The sequence below is a fragment of the Clinocottus analis genome, unplaced genomic scaffold (genome assembly GCF_023055335.1).
Source record: "Clinocottus analis isolate CAN_PGR_092001 unplaced genomic scaffold, fCliAna1.0.p SCAF_9, whole genome shotgun sequence".
Classification (NCBI taxonomy): Eukaryota; Metazoa; Chordata; class Actinopteri; order Perciformes; family Cottidae; genus Clinocottus; species Clinocottus analis.
This window is the reverse complement of record NW_027176251.1, coordinates 19,401,127-19,417,196: the sequence shown is the minus strand read 5'-3', so window position 1 is coordinate 19,417,196 and position 16,070 is coordinate 19,401,127. Positions and strand designations below refer to the sequence as shown.

At 44.5% G+C, this 16,070-nt stretch overlaps 1 protein-coding gene across 2 annotated transcripts in view; it reads right to left on the bottom strand.

The window, feature by feature from the left end:
• Window positions 1-2,049: 2,049 nt before the first annotated feature.
• Window positions 2,050-16,070, bottom strand: part of ascc3 (activating signal cointegrator 1 complex subunit 3) — a 140,706-nt gene continuing 126,685 nt past the window's right edge. For both annotated transcript variants that reach the window (XM_068569664.1, XM_068569663.1), the window contains exons 37-42: window positions 12,535-12,759; window positions 9,454-9,605; window positions 8,517-8,667; window positions 6,041-6,244; window positions 4,030-4,205; window positions 2,050-2,658 (exon numbers count right to left, since the gene is read on the bottom strand). In XM_068569664.1, the coding sequence (XP_068425765.1) occupies window positions 2,496-2,658; window positions 4,030-4,205; window positions 6,041-6,244; window positions 8,517-8,667; window positions 9,454-9,605; window positions 12,535-12,759 (1,071 nt within the window). In that variant the 3' untranslated portion in view covers window positions 2,050-2,495. The remainder of the gene's footprint in view (window positions 2,659-4,029; window positions 4,206-6,040; window positions 6,245-8,516; window positions 8,668-9,453; window positions 9,606-12,534; window positions 12,760-16,070) is intronic.

The window sequence follows — 16,070 nt, the reverse complement described above, 5'->3', positions numbered from 1 at the left end:
GATTTAGGACTTCTGATTGGACGAAAGACATTGAATGACGTCACCTTGTAGGATAATTTCATTTTAAAATTTGTTTTACAGACACAGAAACACTGACTTGTGCGTTGGTTTCTGGGGGGCGGGGCAATAATCAGTACAGTACCAACAATATGACGTCACAGGAAGTATTCACTTCATCCTTTGACCCCAGTAGACTTTTGTGTGAAATGTTTGTCATAATTAGCTTATTCATTCTTGAGTTAAGGCCACAAATGCGTTTCAGGAGGCCACAGTGACCTCTGACCTATAAACTTGGATCCTTAAATTCAATTCAGTTCATCCTTGAGTCCAAGTGGATGTTTGTGCACACAAGAAGAAGTGTTCTGGACCGACGGTCTGTCAGTGTGGAGGAATTAAAACCAGCGAACATCCGAGGAGTGACACCCCCCCCCCCCCCACAAAGAAGGATCGGGATGTGAACCTGTTTTTGCACTCTCGTCACATTTCTGCACCACCTCGGGTTTTCAGCTGGGGACACTTCTGAGTAACACGGTGTGTTTTTCTCGGGAGGAGAAGATTTATGTGACAACACAGATGTGGCAGTTTAGTGATGCCGAGTGAAGCCCTGTAGTGGGAGGAAGCATGTTTCACACACATGCACTGAACTCCACTGCGGCAGATTAAAGAAACAGTCAGCGTGGTCCCGTTTCACACACTGAAGACACATTCTCCCTCCTGCTAAACCAACATGCAGGGTGGGGGGGTTACTTTAGGATGGAGGTTGCAATAAAGAGTTGCTGACTAACTTCTGATTCTAAATCAGATCAACGCACAAACCCACCAGTATCCCTGACTCTATACCGGCTCCTTCTGGATGAACTCATGTCCCATTAATGCACATTATAACTCTACTTCTTACCCAGAGTCTCTGTGCTTTCTCTCCTCACAGGTGAACATGGATCGTGGCTGAGTCTGTTGCCCGACACCTCACACTATTATCATTATTATTGCTAGTTGCATTGCAATAAGTTACTACATCCACTGATGCTATTATTGGTGGTTGTAAGTTTTTCACCATGACTACTACTTATTATCTGAATAATTCCTGTCATATTCATGTAATGTGCTGTAACTCTGTTACGTTGTTCATTCTGGTCACATGACATCTATTGCTTCTGTCCATCCGGATCGAGGGATCCTCCTGTTGCTCTCCTAGAGGTTTTGTTTCTTTTTTTTCTCCAATTAAAGTTGTTTTTTGCAGAGGATGTCGTATGTGTACAAATTTAAAAGCCCCCTGAGGCACAGCTTTGATTTTGGGCTCTACAAAATAAAGTGAATTGAATTGCTGGCAGCATTTAACCCTTAAACCTCTGGCACCAAACCTGTAGCACCAAACCCAGCCCAACAACATGGTGATACGCATTTCCTGCCTGAATCAGACGGTTTATATATACTGTGTGTATTATAAGTACACAAGTTGGCTCGATATATATAAATATCGAGCCAACTTGTGTATTTTTTGCCAGATACATATCTCTTTTGTGTGATGCTCCTCCTCAGCCAATGAAATGGTAACGCGTGACTTGTTTACACAGCTCCACAGAAGCCTGTTTCATATTGGATGTTGACTGGAATTGATTTTTTGGAGTAAATGTTGTGGAACCCAGTTTGTCCAGACAAACTACAGCGGCATACAGAATGGAAGTGACCCCCAACCGTATGCCGCCGGCTCATCCGACAGCGTATGAAACCTCCAGTGGCAGAATCTGGGTATAGATTATTCCATATAGCCGGCCAGACGGCCAATGATTGGCTGGGTGTGAACGTGCCGGTGTAAAAGTTCTGTCTCATGCTTCCTGCCTTTCATTTCTCAAACAACTAATTCAGTAAGTTATTGTTGCATGCGTGCAAGCAGACAGAAGACACAGAGATGAGGGAGGCGGCGTGATGTTGCCAGAAACCATTCAGTCTCGAGACGTGATCGGAGGACACGGGAGTTCATCTGAAGCACACGAGGCCTTCGGTCTCACTCCGACGTGTTTTAGAGGATTCTCAGGGACTGGAGACTGGTTGTGTTTGGGCAAAAGAAAGCTTTATTTCACAAGCATTTATGATGGTGATAAACACCGGCTGTGACGTCTTGGATTGAGGCGACTGAACGTTACTCATTGAATTGTGAGTTAAATGAGGTGAAGTCAATAACATGAAAACATAACACCTTTCTGATGCAAAGAATCAGAAGATAATCTTCTAGACCGCCCATTTCCCACTGATAAATAATGAGAGAAACTAAGAGCAGGAGAGACACACATGTAATGACTTTGTGTCAACAGTCGCTTCAATTCACTCAGAATACACACCGAAAGAGTTCCTGTTAACCAGGGGAACCTGAAGCAGACGTAGAGGGGAGAAGCTGACACAGAGTGGGTCGTCGCTGTAAACAGTATGTGGAATGAACCGAATCATCACCGAGCAGTGACACAAAGAACCGTGAACAGGATGAGGAACGCCCCCCTTCATCGGCTCCCCTTGACTTTCACCGACCGGTCCGTCACCAAGTCGGACACCTCGGTGTTGACCTGAGCCTCGATGCTGGCCGCTGTCACGTTCAGGTGGATGTCGTACTGCTGGTCCAGACCCAGATAGCTGTCACTCATCAGGTACAGTGTGTAGATACACCTGGAAGCACAGGGCACAGGGATGGGTCGTGAGACCGGAGGCGTGGACACACAACCTGCAGGTTCTGTTGGGTTCTTTGACTCGTTTCAGCTTCTTCCCAGTGTAAACATGTTTGGTTGAAGGAGAAGTCTGGTGATACTCTGGATTGTTTTTATTGTCAATAAATCCCTCGTCCTGCTGGCTCAAACACTCACCCAAGAGGAACGTTTGCTAAAGGCTTCAGTGTCCAGCTGTTTTAGGAAATTACAGAATCTGTTTAAAGCAATTAATAAATGAAATGATAAATTTGTGAGCCATTTATAAAGATGCACGTCTTCAGAAGGAACCAGTGGGCTGAGAGCCACGGTCTTGGTCTTTTCATAAGATTTGGTCACTTCACCCGGACTACTTTCTATTTGAATCTTATTACAATAGTAGGCAGAGCATCTGAAAGTAGCAGGAAGAAACACTCTGCTATATTCTGCTTAAACGGCTGATTTATGATGTCATCCCCTGAGAACTGAAAAAGACTGACATTCCTAGACCAAACACCTCATAACAGTTTAGGAGTTTTCTGAGCAGTAACGACCGTGTTACAACTTACAGCCGACTTAAACGATGACAAACATGTGGAAGTGTTTGACAACTATGTTCTGCAACTAGTCCACACTGTTAGTCCTCATAATGATGGAGTTCAACTTCTCCTTTGAATAGCTGTACAATGTTTATGTACCAGCAGGTCAATGGAGTAAAACTTTCAATCAATAGATATCACCATGGAACTTCCCCAATACAGACCATGCATTTAAATCATTAATATGAAATATATACGTTTTCTTTTCTTTTCAAATATGTTCTAAATAGCATGCATGTCCAGAAAAGGGTTTATCTATTTGAATCACTCCATGAATTAGAAAACAAAAGTCCTAAAATTATGTTTTTAGGAATAAAATGTTGTATACATGGGGCAATAAATGATATATGAACAAACCCCTCTGGAGAAACCTTTAGAATATAGAGAGGAAGGAACGTGGAGCTTTAAAAATAAGTAAAACGTATGGAATTCCATATGTTCTAAAGACACTGTCGGGTAATAAACTAGGTTAAAACTATTCACTAATAGATATCACCATGCCACTCCAAGTTTTCCACTCCAAGTATCACGTTATGTTAAAATGTGTAAATGAGGCAACACCTACTGGTAACCTTTGTTGAATTTAGGAGAAATTGACAGACGCAAACAGACAAAGAAGTAAATTAAACTCCTCACAGTGTCTTTTGGATGTTTTCCTTGCACGAGTGTAAAGGACTAAATCTTGAAGTTGCGTAACCAACATTGTTTTCCCCGCAGCGTGTCCCGCCCTGAACCCTCCTCTTAGCACCGCTGCTTACTTTCCAGTCCTCTCGGGTGTGAAGAAAGCCAAAGACACGGCCGTCTGGTGGCGCACGTATCCGACCCGTTTGACGGCCAGCAGCTCCCTGCGATCCACCTCCCCCATGATCAGGAACCAGCCCTCATCCTTCGCCTTGGGGAACCTGGACGCCTGGGCCTTACTGTCCTGCTTCCTCTGAAATCACAGACAGGAGACCTGAATGAACAGCCTGTAGTGAGCCCTGCTACACAGACGAAGACAGAGGACGTATTACAAAAAGTATCATTGTCTCAAAGTTGTGTAAACCGACAGGCCAAAGAACCAGAAGTACATTCTCTTCCTTTGACTCACTTTGCTTATGGGACCAGGAGAAATATCTTCCATATACAGCTGATCCTAGAACAGTCTATATCTCAGCACCAACCTGCAGCTACACTTCACTTCCCCCCACCGCCAGCTTTAAGAAGCACAATACTAAATCACTGGAGGAGCCCTTTAAGTATCCACCGCCTCTGAAGATCAGTATATCTCTGTCGGGCCGCGCCGCATCTGCAGCCAACATGCAAAGAATGCTGCACTACAAAGAGTCGAAAGATAAAAACAGATCATCGAGTGTCCGATCATCCATTTGGTGCCCCGTCTTGCTGTTATAAATGAGCATGTTTAAAAGAAGGGCGTCCTCTTTCTGTGGATCTAGTTATTATAGAAAAATACATTTCAGCTCAACAAATAGGAGGAATAATAGAATGGAAGGTTTGAATGAATAGTTTAGATTCTTCCAGTGTACACAGATTGTGTATTTTAACTCAAATGGTCCGTCTTTGACAGGCCGAGTTAAAGAATGGAAGGGTAACTTTGGTATTTTCCAATGTCTTTGAGTCCAAGTGACTAATGGGTTCAGTTGCTTATGAAACCGGTCCGAGCAGCTGCTAAACCGGCTGTAATGTAATCACTCATTCAATGTTCGGCCCCTAAAAGAACCCGGCAGAGAAACAACCTGCTTTTCTTTACCCCGGGCTTTCTTGTTTGTTATTGCGAAAGAGAAAGTTAAAGGTTTGGTTTCTCTGCAGGGTTCTTTCCATCCTGTTGTCCGACACGTCTGATAATAATAATCTGACCGGACGGAAACAAGCTCTTTTAGTGTCGCTGCACGACATGACACTTATCCCTCACCTTCATCTCATCACTTAAGACACAAAAAATACGGAAGGAAAAAAAAATTGGTTCTGTTTATTCCGGACTAAAACCCAACTGTTGGTACAAATGAGATCTCTGAAGGGAGCCGATTTTAAAACTGGATCAGTAAGACATTTCAGTAAAATATCTCACAGCACGATATGCAGGTCTAGCTGCTAACGCCATTCGACCTCTACAGCTCCAGAATGCAGCTGGACTGATCTTTAACCTCCTGACATTCACCTACACTACTCTGTTGCCCCGCGGCCTTCACTGGTTCCCGGTGGCCGCCCGCACCCGATTCAAAGCATTGGTCCTGGCGTAGCGTGCTACGAACAGATCGGGTCCGATCTACATCCAGGACAAGGTAAAACCTTACACCAGAGCTCGGTCACTCCACTCAGCTTCTACCAATCAGCTTGTCGCTCCGCCACTGCGAACTAAACACTCAACAAAGTCACGACTGTTTGCTTCCTGTCTCCTCGATGGTGGTATGAGCTCCTCATCGACATCAGGACAGCAGAAAGTGTTTATATCTTTCGTCACAAACTAAAAACATATATTTTTCGACTATACCTTGAATAAGGAAGGTAGAGCAGTAGCAGCACTTTAGTAGCACTTAAATATCTCTTACTGATAACACTTTGTAGCTTGACTTTATTGAATAAATTGTACTATCCTGATTCTTGCTGTTCTGAGATTGTACTGAAGGTTGAATGCACTTATTGTGAGTCTCTTTGGATAAACGTGTCAGCTCAATGAAATGTAATGTATGTCAGGTCTTAATATTATACTCTTATTCCATTTCAGAGGTATCATTTGTGTCTTGGCTCCTCCCTGGTCCTGGTACTGACCCTCTGCTGGCCCAGGTTCATGCGCCTCAGAGACACCTGCAGGACGTACTCCTGGTCGGCGTGGACGTCCAGCCAGCTGCTCCCCTCCTTCGGGTTGGCCGGCGCTGGCAGCGGGCGCTCCGTCTGCTCCTGGCTCCGCTCCCACCAGCCCTTCACGCTCATGTGCACCTCCAGCACGGGGAGGTGACTCAGGAAGGCCCAGGCCTGAGGAGACGGAGAGAAGAGACATCTCTGACGCCGCTGAACATCGGAGTTATTCAAATGTCGGTCACTGGGAAGCTACGAAGAAATTCATGCGACACAACAACTTCCTCACACGCTGATGTGTTACCATGGTTGCCTAATCCTGCCCCATACATTTAGACAGTCACACTGTATCCACGATAACAGGATCCTGTAGCAGTCAGACTGGAACTGGATTGTCTTTGGGAATTAGCACTTACGCATTCAATTCTAAATGATATGTATCAAATGAATTGTTATGCACTGTAAAGAATGGTTTCTATCTTTTTTGTTCTGTTTATTGTGTGTTCCTTCATTCCTCGTAAAAAAAAAGCACTGATTTTAAATGAAGATAACATTAAATGAATCAGAAATAGACTCTCTACATTGTTAATGTGGTACAAGACTATTCTAGGTGGAAACGTCTGGTTCTTCATGAAATATCTACAGAGGTGTATAGAGGCCAATTCCCAGCAGCATCACTCCAGTGTTCTGATGGTACATTGTGTTAGAAGACTAATGGATGATGAGAAAACCCTTGAAAACTCTTGTGCAATGATGTTACACAACTGCAAAGAGTTCTGCCGGTGAGAGAAGCTATAACAGTGGCCTTCCTTTGAACTAGTTGAGTATCTGGAGCGTCACATTTGTTCTTAGAAGTGAAGGATATTCCATGTGAGAACTTGTGAAGAAACTGAAAATGTTTCTTGATGACCCCAAACCTTTGAACGCTAGTGTTTGTTGACATACTTGGCTAATAAAGCAGTTTTTTTTCTCAACTCTTGCTCCTCCTCTGAGGCACTGACTTGGTGTGTTTTTGTAAAAACCTGTCGTTGCTGTGTTGTTGTGTCCAGAGGTGGGGAAGCTGGGCTCTTCTTGTCACTACTGTTTTGTCCTGCCAGGTACTATAGTTTAAACTCAACGGATCAAAAACACAGATCCTACTTATGAGCACCATGTAACCATGACTAAAGCCAGAAACCTGGATCTCATTATTCACAACGCTCCGGTATCTCCGTCCTCTGGGGTCTGAAACTCTGGTGTCATGTTTGACAGTCAGCTCTCATGTGTATGACCTCAATCTTTCACCTTTTCTGGTCTCCACCTGATGCTGAGAAATGTGCTCAGGCCTTTTCGTTACCTCCAGATTAGATTAACCCTTTGTTACTTAACCGCACACAGTGCTCAAAACAAAGCTGTGCGGCCCACAACCTCTGCAACGTCGTCTGCCTTTACACCTTATGTTTCTCCATCTTGACTTCTAGCGCTTTGGGTCTCAACAATGACGTGTATTATTATTATTATGGTGCCACTCTGCACATGAATCACTCAAAGCTGTGGATGATCGCTCTATTCCTTCAAAATGTTCTCTTATGACATGAAAGTGGTATTGAGAAAGACTGCTGTAGCGTCTGTCTGCCGCTGGATGAAACCTGATTCATTCCAACACGCTGCTCCCTGGTCTTATGTGCATCTTAAGTGTTTTTATGGAGAATTTAACATTTGGCTCAACCCAAAAGCCCCACCACGAGGTATTAAAAAGATAAAGGCACAGAGAAAGTGACAGGAAAAATGATGTGTGTGTGTGTGTGTGTGCGTAGGTGTGTGTGTATGTGTGTGTAGAAGTGCACTGAGGGCTGGGAGGAGAAAAGCCTCTCTGGTTCACCCGGCAAAAGCTATTTATGTGAGGATTACTCTCCCTGGGCCAGTCAGACAGGAACGCTGCTGCACATCTAATTATTTAATTAGAGAGGCCGCCACACTGTGAGGGGAGGAGGGTGGGGGTGTAAAAGGTGGGGAAGGAGGAAAGCGGGGACAGTGATTGGGTGAAGCCACAGGGCCTGCCGCCGTGCCCGGACACTCTCATTACTGCTGCAATTAGCACTTCAATTGGAGCTGTAAACCCCATCAATGGAGCTGTAATTGGGGATCCTGGAACTATCTGGGACCACAGTGGCAAGACTGCGCAGGGCACGGCACTGATAATAGTGTGTGTGTGTGTGTGTGTGTGTCTGTATGTGTGTGCCATCCGCATGCACTAAATGTGGAATTAGATTCTTTCCGAAGATCATTGGAGTAAAACGGACATATTTTACTTCTTGCAATCTAGCTGCTGTGTTGAATTTGGAAACTTGTGCATGTATATATATATATATATATATATATATATATATATATATATATATATATATATATATAAGTGCATATATTTTGTTGATTTTGTGCTCTTGGTGTGATCATATTGAACTCTTACCTGGCCAATCTGGCTTGATTGAAACTCCTGACCGACGATGGCAGCAAAAACACTTTCCTTTCCGTCGCAGGCAGCAATCAGTTCAGGAAGTCCTTCGATGGGCAAGTTGAAGCCTCCCGCGTTGCTCCTCCCCTTCCTGTTTGCCCATTTCCTGTGACGTAAGAGAGGGAAGGGAGACATCATAACAAATCCTACCCCCTGCTGTCTCTTACCACAGGACCCTCTCTTTCCATTTTCATTGAGTTTGAACTCAATTATTCCACACTGTAGGACACAGACCTACAAATCCTTATGATGTGTGCTTTGAACATGAACTCACTCATAGTCCTTTATGTAGCTGTTTATGAGTTTGAGAAACTTCGAATCGGAGAAACACAATAATAGTGCTACCGATACGGAGTACTGTTTGTTGTTACAACAACCAGCATTGAGACTTTTGAGTCCTTTTCCCAAACCGTCCCAACCCAGAGTGCCTCATCTAGAAATCAGCAGAAGAGGGAATGTGTGCGTAATGAACCCAGCCATTTAATGATGCACATGTTATTAAAACGCTGATTAAAAATCTAAAATCCACATGTTAAATACTTAAAATGAGACCAAATAAATGTGTAATACAGAATGTACCACAGCCTTGTGTATTAGAAGTACAATTATCAGAAGAACAGTAACATTCAGGCTCCCTCATGTGTACTGCCGATAGAGGTGATAAATAAAACATGAGAGAACAAATTCACAAAGGTATGTGACGACCCTAATACCGTCTCGGACTGCTTTAGATGGCGTGTGAAGAAACTGTTCGGACGTTAATGGAACACAAGGAGATGTGATGTTCACTGTCTGTCAGCGTGGCTGGGAGAGTGACGGCAGATCTACCGGCTCCAAATCATCCTCATGCAGTCCTTAGTGCTGCACCGGTGGTGAGGTGATGGGACTGTACCTGAACAGATAGAGGTGTTGTTGTTCAACATGTGGCAGCGTCAGTAGTGAGGAGTCGTGCAGCCAGCGGCCCTGGACGATCATCTGCACCAGGTTGCAGATGCTGATGGCCGTAACAAGCCAGCCTTCATTGGCAGCTACGTCCAGCATTGCCTGAGGAGATCAAGTAGGAACTTCAAGATAATCATCTTTTTGATGCCATCTCAAGCTAGTTTAAAAAAAAAAATATATTTCTCAATGAATTTGGCTTTTTCGCTCTCTGACTGTGACAATCATCTGAGTTCATGTGTTGACATTAGATACGCAATACTGAAGCGACAGAGAGTAGCCAATGTGAGGCTAGCTGGCGGTCATGGATGACACAAAGCCCAACCTGAGACCTGGTGACAGTTCGTCAGACATTCATTTCATGTACACTGTAAGCGTCAATTAAATATATATAGATTCATTCAAGCGGCCAAAATGAGTTTCCTCCGTAGGGTGGCTGGGCTCAGCCTGAGAGATAGGGTCGGGAACCTTAGAGATAGTGTAGGGAACCTTAGAGATAGTGTAGGGAACCTTAGAGATAGGGTTGGGAACCTTAGAGATAGTGTAGGGAGCTTGAACATCGGGAGGGAGCTGGGAGTCGAGCCGCTACTCCTTCGTATCGAAAGGAGTCAGCAGAGGTAGTTTGGGCATCTACTTTGTATGCCTCCTGGACCCATTCGAGGTTTTCCAGGCACGTCCAAATAGTAGGAGGCCCGGGGGAAGACCCAGGACACGCTGGAGGGATTATATCTCCCGGCTGTCCTGGGAACGCCTCGGGGTCCCCCAGAATGAGCTGGAAAATGTTGCGGGTGAGAGGGAAGCCTGGGTCGGTCTGCTGGCTCGGCTGCCACTGCGAACCGACCCCGGATGAAAATGGATGGATGGATGGATAGATTCATTCAATAAAAAACACCATAAAGAAACTAGAAGAAGACCAGAAGCATTTGAGTAAACGGTAGCAGCAGGACACCAGAAAAGTAACCACATTCATGAGCCATGCAATAGCACTGCCAGATACACAGCATGGAAAATCACAAGCACATGTACACACACACACACACACACACACACACACACACACACACACACACACACACACACACACACACACACACACACACACACACACACACAGAGCTGTGGGCAATGGCTTACAGACGTTAAGACATGGTCCTAACTTCAAACATTGCATACAAAGAACCTACGTAAACAACCCTCGGATACAAATTAAGCTTCAGTAGTACAGTTATAGGGATGTTGTTAAGTTTTGGACTCTGGTAAGTTGCCGGGGACAATGAGAATGCTGGGTGTGAGATCTAATCTGTGGGCCGCATGTTATTTATGAGATGGATCAGCAAGTTCAGCAACAAATCACCTACTAAGGTAGAACATTCCCTTACTCTGCTTCATGTACAGCACAGCACCGTGCTCTCTTCTCACATGCAATACATAACTCAAATCTATTAGTTGCCTTTCCCTCATGTTGCTATTATTAAGTGAACGTTACATGAATTTGAATAAGTTAAGAGTTTATGCTTCAAAACTTTTTATTTCATGAAGTTAGCCAGTTATTATATGATCAGCACCTGGGAAGGTATTCTTGTCAAGGATCCTAAACTTTTATGATCGTGGAAATGCTTCGAACAAGAAGGGGGCAGCCTTTCACTTCTACTACTGGGTCCACACAATTTAAATGTGTTTAAATGTGTCAATCAAAAAAACAAACAGTTATGAATACAGAGAAACACCAACTGCTCACTAAAAGCAAGGCAAGAAAGGCACAATTCAAACTAACTGCTAAAACTCAAACTGCTGAAGCCATCTTTGCGTACTGTGCCACTAATCGGGGGCTGTAAAAAAAATTCATGTTTTTGTTTCATTGCCAGGAAACTAAAATGCTGGGAGGAGATGAGAGGCAGCAGCTATCCCAGTTAGCAGTTAGCTGTAGCAACTACAATTCAGCCAGGGCGAGCCCCAGTGAAGGGGTCACAGTCTGTGTAATGGCTGTGAGAAAAAGTAAACTGATCTGACGGGGAGCACTCTGGGATCAGACTCCCGGCACTGGAGTTTGCGCTGCCATGCTCATTTCAGTAGATATTTCAACAACACAATACATGACAACTTTGACATGATGTCAACACAGTAACCTCTTCACACTCTGTTGATAAAGTCCATTTTCTGAATGTTTTAAACTCAAACTCTAGCTCTTACACGATGCACCTTTATCAAATTCCATTACTACCGATATCAAGAATTCATAACAAAACTGATCTAAATCGTCTCATGTAAATCACTATACATGTATCTGACGAACTGGAATAACATGTGCAGCCTACTTTAACTGCGTTAAATACCAGCTGGGAGTCTCAGGCACTGCACTCTCCCTGCTCACATCTCAAGGAACACACATGCAGCAGAACTTGGGAGATGATCCATGTCCGAACCTTGGAGCCCCACTACTGGTGCCCCTCAGGGTTCTGTTCTGGGTCCCCTTCTTTTTTTCTCTTTACATCAAGCCACCCACCTCTTTAGTGCACTCAAAGCCTGCAGGTGTCATCCAACCTCTGCAGCTCTTCCAGAAGGCAGCAGTCTTTCACCTATCAGTACCCAAGTTCTCCCGCTCTACAGCGCTCCTCTGCACCTTGCGCTGGCTCCGGGTAGTTCCTACCAGTCCAACTGAAAACACTGGTCCTTGTCTACCATTGTGAATGGCTCAGGCCCATCTCAAAACCAGGTCAGGACATAGTCAAACCGTACACCCAGCCTGTTTGCTGTCCTAGTTTCACAATGGTGGAATAAACCCATTGACACAAGGACAGCAGTAACACTACACATCTTCTAAAAGCGACTGAGAACTCATTTATCCAGACTACTCGTTCTTTATATCTTGTTGGCTCCAAACAAGCATTTGAAGCAGTTCCGCATATTTTATGAAGTTAATGTACTTGCCTGATTCTTATTTTTGGCGTTGTATCCATGTAGTTGAGTACACATATTAAGAAGTCACTTTGGATAAAAGTGTTAGCTAAATTGATGTAATTAGTTTGCATCCAACCTGACAGATTCGGATGGTGTTGTCCAGTACGGTCTTGGTATCGGTGCTGTAGTCGGTGCATGGCAGCGGTACGCGGCTGAAGTGGGCTTGCAGCAGCAGATGGGTCTTGGTGTGGGCGCTGTCGTACGAATGGGGGTTGACCTGCAGGGGGAGCTGCTGAGCCAGCTGGCTGTTCAGCTGATCCTCATTGTGTCTGACGGGCAGCTCGGCATACTCCTCTGCATCCTGCGGGACAGAGATCAAAAGTGAAACAGGAAGTCTAAAGCGGGTGGTGGTCAGACCTTTTTAATGGAATTACAGAGTTAACACTCTGCAGTCTGTGATTATGTCACATGACTGTGATACCCAACCTATAGATCTACATGTGACATGACTTTGGGGTTGTGTTCACAATGTTATACAACATAACTGAAAGCAGCCTAATCATAACATTGATGAATGTTGAAATCCTTTTCCAGGACAACCCCCAAGCCTTTGCAACTGCATTTACCGCCCTTTCTGGTTTGGAAAACCAATTGTTCCCCTACCCACTGCAGAGGAATCTTTTCACCAGACCCAATGAACAGGACCAAAAATCCAGGACACCTGCTTAAAAAAAATCTACCTGGAATTTGAATATTTTGAGTTCTTGAAACTCTTTGAAGGGAGTTTCTGAAAATGTTAAACATTGAACCATAAAGACTGCCCTGGGTCACTGAATGAGTAAATTGATGATAATGGTCCATCCACCTCCTCTTTGTGCTGAGGCGGCGTGTTGCGCCTTGTTTGTGGCTGGGATACGGAGAGATGCGCGGACACGCATACCTCCTTTCCGCTAATTCACTTCAGTTCAACTTCGGCTGATATAGCCCCATCAACAGGCGGTGCAGGAAGCATTTGTCATAGCCTTTCCCCGGCCCGGACTGTTAAGGCTCCATCCATCACTGAAGCCGGTGTTTCAGACGCTAGGACCTGAAAAAAGGACCTGAGCTGCGCCGGGGGCTGGGATGAGGGATCGGAGGAGTGATTTATCTTTCAGTGCCACTGTGTCTGCATATGGATGTGCTGGAGAGAGAGGCACTATAGATCTTTAAGCAGACATCATCACCAACAATTCCACACCGCCTCTCATAGCACCATTCACAGAGACAGAATGGGGAGAGAGTGGAGCTTTGAAGCAATAATTGCAGAGGGAAAACAGACAGAGAGGAGCAAACAAAAAGGGAAGGTGGTATACCACACTGAAACAGATTGTGGGGGTCGGGTCCACAGATCAACTGCCACAAAAACACAACTTTTACAAAATGATATGACAAAGAAAAGTCGAAGACCATGTCGACTGGCTTGCTGTTCAAACTAGTTAATTCCTTGAAGGCTGCCAGTTGCGCTCGACAAAATAATTGCGGGGAACACAACGATAGGACTGGATCAGAGTTTGACAGACAAGAGGGATCTGATCATCTGACGAGTTGTAAACAAGCCAACAGTTTATCCAGATTATGAAACGCTTCATTTGGACGGGAAACTGAGAGTGAGTGCACCGGTAATGAATGTAATAATATCTCATTGCAAGGCAAAGCTGATCTCCTTCCAGAACCCAGATCCGAGCCAACATATGATTATTTTAGGCAATTCATTAGGTCTGAATTTGTGCTCACTGATGCCTCGACAATCAGAGCCAATTAGACCCAATCAGAGGCAGGATCAAGAATGAGGACAACAACCACCTGTGCCAGAATCAAAAGAAACGCATACATAAAATGGTCACGAAAAATGTCAATAAGTGTTGAGACAAAAGCAGCTGAATAAAAAGAACCATCTCTAAATTGGCTTGTGTCTTCACTTGAAAATAACCGATGACAGCAAGTATGAGAGGTTAAGGTTCAAGCAGTTTTCTCTAAAATCAGCGAAATGATTTGTTTCCAACATGTCTAATGATCTTCTAGGAGATGCTTCATGGCTATTTTACACTTATTTTGCCATGAGTCACCGATAAAATTCATTTAAATGTATTTTGCGTCGCCCAAAATCACAAATTTGCCTCAGACGGCTTTTCAGAATCTCTACACATACGACATCCTCAGTCCCAGGACCTCACATCGGTTCCCCACCCCCAAAGAAACCCTTTAACGGGAAGAAAAAAAGGAAGAAACCTTTGGGAGAGCATTAAAGGGGGATCCGTCTCGCCAGATGGACAGAAGTACAATATATGTCATGTGTGTGATCACCATGTCAGGTGTTCCTCATGGGCCTGGTATGCATCTCTGTAAAACACAACACGGAGGTTTAAACGTTTGATAGACCTCATGTTGGATGCAGTTTGTCTTGGGAAGCAGAGGACAAACACAGCCGCAACGAAAACAGAGACAAAGACGGGCTGAGTGGCAGCTCTGTGCTCGCAGAGGAAAAGAAGTGTGTGTGTGGGGTGGAGGTGTAGGGGGTGGGTGTTGCAAAGGGGTGTGGGTGTTGCTCATTAGTGGCCACACTGCAGCAATTAGGGGGAACTGGAGGAGCATGCCAGTGTTTTGTAGCTAACAGAGGGGGAGTGGACAGGACGGCGGGGTGACTGGCCTATTGTATCGCAGCCCTTTGGGGAGGGAGGCGGCTAAGCATGGCATGCTTTGGTCTGCTTCCAACTACAATGTGTGCAGAGGAGAGTGATGGGGGTGTCTCAGAGTAGCCTCCCCGCCGCCATGTGTTAGCATCATTATTGAAATCAGGTTCAACCACTGAGCTCACTGACTGGACTTCCAGCTGTGTGCTAAAAGTAGAACACGAGAATGAAAGCTAGTAACTATCTAAAAACACATGTGTAATAAATAAAGCTATAGCGTAAAATTGTACAAATATGTTTTTGGGCCGCAACATAAATAAATGGACAAATCAGCCTTGCATGGCTAGTGATTTAGGCTGAGATACTAACGCAGTCTTTAAATTCCTACTTCAGGAAACATTCTATTTTTCAACAATTAATGAATCTACTCGCAAGTATTGTGTGTATCAAAGCCTGATGTATCTTCTCCCTCTGTGCCATAGAGTTCCATGCCATCCAAAGACTTATGCCAAATTTCACCATGTGTGGTACGGCTCGGCTCAGATTTTTTCTGGTACCTTTTTCACATATTAACCCCTCCAGTCGGCTGGATTCTGAACTGATCATCAGAGCGCCGCTGCATGACATGTCCGCGACATCATCTCCAATGCAACACAAACACACAGACTCTCGCCGTAGCCTTTCATCGCCAACCAGTCAGAGGATCGTCTGACCGCGGCCATGATATGCTGGCTGAGATTTCATTTTTAATCATGTAAAACATGGACTTATTATGAGCATAAGTATTGGACAGGCCTTGAGTTAGTGAGTATAAACGTTAATGTGTATTTTTCTAAAGGTTTAAAGTATAAATACAGATGGGGACCGCTGGACGAGTAGCTATTGTTGCAATAGAGTAGGTACTGTGGATCTAAATAAGCCAGACCATGTCGTGGAAATGTAGCATTAGCAGAGCACCACATGTGTATGAACCTGTGACCTGTTAAAGGAAATAGTCCTGATG